General features: G+C 39.3%; 1 protein-coding gene across 1 annotated transcript; it reads left to right on the top strand.

Moving 5' to 3' along the window:
* Positions 1-2801: 2801 nt before the first annotated feature.
* Positions 2802-5989, top strand: LOC110022987 (ACT domain-containing protein ACR9). The gene is made up of 6 exons (XM_020722166.1): positions 2802-3104; positions 3679-3894; positions 3996-4101; positions 4495-4837; positions 5345-5629; positions 5710-5989. Exons 1-6 carry the CDS (start codon positions 2951-2953, stop codon positions 5854-5856), a joined length of 1251 nt encoding a protein of 416 aa, XP_020577825.1. The 5' UTR covers positions 2802-2950; the 3' UTR covers positions 5857-5989.
* Positions 5990-6603: the final 614 nt, after the last annotated feature.

Raw genomic sequence — 6603 nt, 5'->3', positions numbered from 1 at the left:
GGTGTAAGAAACTTCATGATGCATTTTCTCCTAAGGGGCTGGATATTCGCCAAGGTGGAGAATTGTTAGGTATGACTCATAATACCAGGATTTGAAGTCTCTTGGAATGAAGAGATGTCTCTTGGAATTGAAGAGATGTCTCTCTTGGAATTCAGTGGGTTGAGATCAGCGAGGGCGCAGCAGAAGCATGATGGCCTAACCCACATTGGTGCAGGTGTAACTCCCAAGTATCTTTTCTCCTAAGGGGTTGGATATTCGCCAAGGTGGAGATTTGTTGTGGTATGACTCATATACCATATAGGGACAGACGCTGGAACGAAGCGGAGTGGAGCGGAGCGAAAGAATCTGTCCAAATTGGAAAGTTACGTTATATGGGTTGGGGCTATACGATACAGGGGTAATTTGGGAATTACATATTGTACTACAGGGCTTACTCTAGGATTATAAATAGACCTGTTTGTAATCCTAGGTCTATGAGAGAGTTGAATTTTGTATTCTCTATTCTTTTCTGAATATTGAAAAGGAGGTCACCGCTCTGCTCCCGAGGAAATAGGCATCTTTGCCGAACCTCGTTAAATCTCCGTGTTCTTCTGGATTTGTGTCGATTCCTATTTTTCTTCGCCCTAATTTTCTCAACAATTCTTGCTGCCACATTTTATATGTACACCTATGTATTTACTTATCTAGCACCTAAATTTTACTTCTTTACATTTATATCACCTAAATCATTCATATCACATAAAAAGTACCACAATTTTAGATTTTAAGAAGTAGAATACATTGTTTCATATATAAGTAGAGTGTCAAGCATAGGGCTGTAAACGAGCCGAGCTTAAGCGAGCTCAGGCTTGGCTCGTGTTCGACTCGTTCGAAATAGCTCGTGTTCAAAATCGGCTCGTGAACAGTGTGTTCGTGTTCGGCTCGATTAAATATTTGTGTTCATGTTCGGCTCGTGTTCGGCTTGTTAGACTAAAATTGAGAAAAATAGATGTAAAGTGTGTGATTCGAACCTGGATCAAATATATACAAAAGAAGACACTAACCACATTGTCACATGAGGTGTTATAATTTAAATTTAAACATAAATATATATAATATATTATTTTATAAATAATATATGTAATATATTATTATATTAAAAGTTATATAATTTTTTTCGAGTCATTTTGAGCCGAACACTAGCGAATAAACTGCTGTTCGTGTTCGGCTCATTTACATTTCAATTTTAAAAATTTGTTCGTACCGTCTAACCTTTGTTCGTGTCGTACGAGTCAATTCTGGGAGCTGCTTAACGATCTGAACATGAGTTGTTCACGAACAACGAGCCAAATTGACAGTCCTAGTCAAGCAGGTAAAAGTTGAAGTTTAGGTGTTAGATTTGTAATTACAAAAGAATTGACTCGTACGTCGGTGATGTGGCTGCCTAAGAGCGTGAAGCAAAGAATGGCTTCTAGCTTTATTTTGCAAGACAAAGGAAAGCCAAGACCGGCCGATCACGGAGAAATAGCTTCAAAGCAGCTCCCTTAAATTCCATTTACCCAAAACCGGATGAAAGCTTAAAACATGCTGATATTTACTGTGCACACATCACCGACGCACTTCGCGCTTTGGACTTCCAAAATACACAAATAAATATTTTGTTAATTCAATATAAAGCCACGACCAATGCACCCACCATTCTTTCCTGCCTGCCAGGTTAGCCGGACACCAACTGGCCGGCGACCACTTCACTCCGGGGGCCATCCACCGGCCGGCAGCCAATTGGGCCGACCACCTCCCAGACCAAAAGTTTACATAAACGCCTTCAGCCGACGGCTGGTCACCCACCGGACAGCCATCACTTTCCAAACCGCAAAGATTTACATACATATCACTCAATCCTTACATAATATGCTCAGCAGACTACTCAATTGCCGTCCCCCTTGTCCCTCTGACCGAGAACCCAATCGGCCGGCCGTCTTGGTTAGCCAATCGGCGACCTCGCCGAACAGACCCAGCAGCAGGCTTTCGGCCGGTCAGCTGTCCAAATTTCCCTGGGTGTAGCTCACACATTAGCAATTTATGAGATGTCAATATTTAAACAATCCAAGTAAAGCTACAAAGCCGAAGCTCCGAAGGGAGAAGATTCGGAGACAGCCAAAGGTTAGACGGTGCGCGCCTAATGACGGAAATAACCCACACTATTCCCCTTAAAATACAGGTAAAGATGTAATTTTATTTTTGCTTTTCCTACATCTATAAATTTCATTTGTACAAAAGATGAGCTGTCTGAAGCCTTACAAAACTACAAATCAATAACACCATCGAACAATTTACTTATTTATTTATTTTTTTACGGATTAGAGTAGGCGTGTAAACGAGTCAAACACGAGCAAGTCTGGACTCAACTTGTGTCTGGCTCGTTTATATTTTGAGCTCAAACAATGTGTTTGTATTCAGCTCGTTTTGTTAGCTAATGAGTCAAACACAATCTTCTTATTAAACCGATCACAACAACGTGCCATTTTGACAGTCTTAGATTAGAGACATTAAAGGTACGGAAATTGAATTTCTAAATATGGAAATGTATAGTTCTTGAAGCAGCTGTTCAACTATTGATCGGGCTAAGCCTGTGTCGGCAAGTTAAGCCTTCATCATAATCGTCCGATTTAGATCAGAGGGCTGCTGCTTCCCTTCCATCTGGCATATAGGCCAACATTCGCCCACCATCAATCCTGATAGGTTCTCGCATTGGGTGCTGACGTGTAAGAACCGCGGTCACCCTCCCGTGCTATATATTATTAACAGCTAGACAAGCCTAGAGAGAGAGAGAGAGAGTAAAGAGGAGAATCAGGGGAAGATACCACGGTGGCCGGAAGGGGAATCTCGAGGGAATATTCTTTATAGACCGAGTGTGAAGGTGGCGGCCGTGGCGTCGTGGGCCGTTCGATCGGGATCAGGCGGTGCGGGGATGGGGATCGCGAGCGACGAGTTCGTGGAGATTCAGTTGGGAAAAAATGCTGGCGAGCCGACCGTCGTCACCGTTAATTGTCCCGATAAGACCGGCCTCGGCTGCGACCTTTGCCGAATTATTCTCGAGTTCGGACTCTGCATTACCAGAGGAGGTGACATATGGTTTCTACTCTTTTTATTTTTTTCATGTTTTTGTTCGTTCGAATTATGTTGGATTAGGGTTCCATTTTATGTAAAGTCGATTGGACGATTTTTCTTGATTTTCATGCGTGCTTCTGTTTTTTAGGAAATTTGTCGGTTGGGGTTCGGCTTTTATGGAAATTATTAATTCCGTTTGTTCGGTGAGGGAAAACATTCACCTAGTTCTTAGTGCAAGTTTTGTTGAGAAATTATTGTCATAACGTTTTCATGTATTTAATGTACCCGTGAAATAATTGATTGCAGTGTAGAATTATTATGTTGATCGGAATCTGTAAGGCTATGTTTGGATGTTGGAACTTTGTTCTAAAGTACATGAAAAGAGATTAAGAAGCTCAAATCAATGGTTTAATGTTTATAATTTTGCCATAAACTATTAGGACATCATTTCATTTCCATATAAACAAATCCTAAATTTTTTAATGAACTTTTATCGATAAAACAAATTGGAATTTTGAGAACAAATTGCGTTGCAATGCTGGAAATTCAGCCACCGAAGGCTTACTTCCCTCTGTCGTTTTGGTGTAGATGTATCAACCGATGGGCAGTGGTGCTTCGTGGTGCTATGGGTTGTTCCGTGCTCTCCCAAAATTAACATCCAATGGACAAGTATGAAGAACCGTTTGCTATCAGAGTGCCCGACTTTTTCCATTCCATTCTATTTGGATTTAGGAAGCTTACCCAAGACAACTCAGACTTTTCTCCTCAAGCTGTTCTCGGTTAATAGAAAGGGACTTCTACACGGTAAATAAGCTTTTTGTTGTTTATTTGAATATCTAATAGTTGAAAATTGAGGTTTTGGCTGTTAATTTTTTGTTTTTTATGCATTTTTTGAGTTGATGCAGATATCACTCATGTTCTCTGCGAGCTTGATCTCTGTATCCATAGAGTAAAGGTCTCTACAACGCCAGATGGAAAAGTTATGGATCTCTTCTTTATAACTGATGGCATGTGAGTAGAAAATTCTCAATTTTGCTGCATATTTAATTTATTATGTTTTGTTAGTTTCAATTGAGTCTACAAGATGTAGGCCAGGAAACATGCTCTTGATTGAAATTAGTTTGAATATTTTTGGTTCTTTCATTGCAGAGCTTGTTTGATCTCTGATAATTGAGTTTTAGCATAATTCCTCATATATTGTGCTTATATCCTGGAAAATACAAAAGATATGTCTAAGGAGGTTAGAGAAACAATAATACTTGCTGTAGGCTTAATTTTAATTTGTTATAAATTATGCAGATAAATTTTCTTCTGTTTTGCCCTGCTTGTTTAATTCACCTATCAAAATAGTACTTTTTTTAAGAAAATGAATTAGCTGATTGCATTTACTCTGCTTTGGTGTAGGGAGCAACTTCATACTAGAAAACGACAAGATGAGACGCGACAGAAATTAATTTCTGTTCTTGGAGATTCATCCATAACCTGTGAGATTGAGCTAGTTGAAAACTTTCAGCAGGGATTCTCTTCACTTCCACCTACTGTTGCTGAGGAACTTTTCAGTCCCGAGCTATCAAACAATCAACTAACTTCACAGGCCCTGACTTCAGACTTGGCTAAAATGAAAAAAGTTAATGTAACCATTGACAACTCCTTGAGCCCCTACCACACTTTACTGCAAATTCATTGTGCCGATCAGAAGGGACTTCTCTATGATATTTTAAGGACTCTGAAAGACTACAACATTCAGGTATTGCTCACTGTACTTTTCGTTAATATTGATTCAAATTCTGAACTTTTTTTCATATCTAAAATATGGACCATAGTTGCTGTTTACACAATTAATGCCACTCCGTTGAAAGCTTCAAACTTACATAGGAATGTTTGAAAATTTTTAATGTGGCATGATTGGGTTATAATTACTCGTCCAAGTATTAAATACTATTACTCCATTTTTATTACCTGGCAATACGCTTTTGAAAAGTATTAAACATTTGTTTATCATCTGTACGACCAACTTGTTAAATAACCCTACCTGCAACTTGCTAAATAATAAATGTTCTGAAGCTGACTGCATTAGTTTATGACACCTACACTTTACTTACCGTTTTCCGTTTTTTCTATCCCTCCTATTTCGCTTACTCTATTTGTGTGTGTGTACTGTTAGTAATAATTTATGAAAAAGGTCGAATCTTTGACTGTTTCAATGGCCATTTTTGTTTTCTGATACAAATTGTACTGTCGGTCATGAGATTAGATTTGTTACGGGAGATTCATGTCGGATATGAATGGTTATCGAGAAATAGACCTGTTCATCCAACAAACCGACGGGAAAAAGATTTTGGATTCAGAGAAGCAGGACGCTCTGTGCTCCAAACTGAGGCTGGAAATGGCCCAGCCATTGAAGGTGATCATAGTCAGCCGCGGGCCAGACACCGAACTCTTGGTTGCCAACTCTGTCGAGCTCTGCGGCAAGGGAAGACCACGCGTCTTCTACGACGTCACCTTAGCTCTTAAAATGCTCGACATCTGCATCTTCTCTGTAAGAGAACTCATTCATTGGCCACCAATTTTTCTGCCAAAATATCATTTTTTGTCACTGTTCATCTGATCTGTATGCAGGCTGAGATCGGCAAGCACAACACGGCGGAGCGTCAGTGGGAAGTCTACAGATTTCTGCTGGATGAAAGGCGAGATTTCCCACTATCAAGTAGACGAGTTAGAAGCCAGATTGTGGATGGAGTCCGAAGAGCACTAATGGGCTGGTAAACAAAGCCCCTATATGTTCTTGTTTGTACAGTAATTATAGCTATTGTACTCTAAGCCAACGATACCATAATAATTTCTATTAATCTAATATTTCCATTATGCTCAGAGCTTCATTACCCATCTAATTCAAAAATCAAAACTTTTTTGCTCTCCGATCGATGGAAGTGGAGATCTTTAACAATTTTAAGGGCTCACACTGTCCAGACAAAAAAAAAAAGTCATTTTTTTTCCAGAAATTAATTGATGGTGGGCATTATCGGCTTTGATTCGGTGGAAGGATGAGGTCCAAAATTGATCATTTAGGCAGAGCTTGTGGTGTTTAGGAGGCGTGATGTGGTTTTCAGGGCTGATTAGTAATGGGTGGGGCCCACTGCTGATGTTCCCTGACTTGTCGTCGTGGGTGACTGTTTGTTCTTTTGTTAAATTTGAGCCTGAGCGCTGCGCCGCGGACGGCGGCTGGTGCGATCCCGTCCCATCGGAATTGATGCATATATTATTAGCATCTAATAATTCCTCCGGTTTTTGGAAAAGAGAGAGAAAGAAACCCTGATTTTAACGCCTAAAATATATTTTAAATAAATTATTAAAATATTTCGGCAAAATTAAAGATATTTTTTTCTTTTAAATAAATTATTAAAATATTTAGGCAAAATTATAAGATATTTTTTTATCATGAAACACAATTCAAAATATATTCTTTTTTATGGCATCCGGAATCCTGATCGTTATATATCTTTTATAAAATAA

Source organism: Phalaenopsis equestris, unplaced genomic scaffold (assembly GCF_001263595.1).
Source record: "Phalaenopsis equestris unplaced genomic scaffold, ASM126359v1 Scaffold000203, whole genome shotgun sequence".
Taxonomy (NCBI): Eukaryota; Viridiplantae; Streptophyta; class Magnoliopsida; order Asparagales; family Orchidaceae; genus Phalaenopsis; species Phalaenopsis equestris.
Note: the sequence above shows the minus strand (reverse complement) of the source record. Positions and strands in the feature narration are given on the sequence as shown.

Excerpts from the sequence above, each read along its gene's own strand:
- LOC110022987 (XM_020722166.1), top strand. The coding sequence starts at position 2,951 with ATGGGGATCGCGAGCGACGAGTTCGTGGAGATTCAGTTGGGAAAAAAT. Across the intron at positions 3,105-3,678 it reads ACTCTGCATTACCAGAGGAG|ATGTATCAACCGATGGGCAG; the intron begins GTGACATATGGT and ends GTTTTGGTGTAG. Across the intron at positions 4,102-4,494 it reads TTCTTTATAACTGATGGCAT|GGAGCAACTTCATACTAGAA; the intron begins GTGAGTAGAAAA and ends GCTTTGGTGTAG.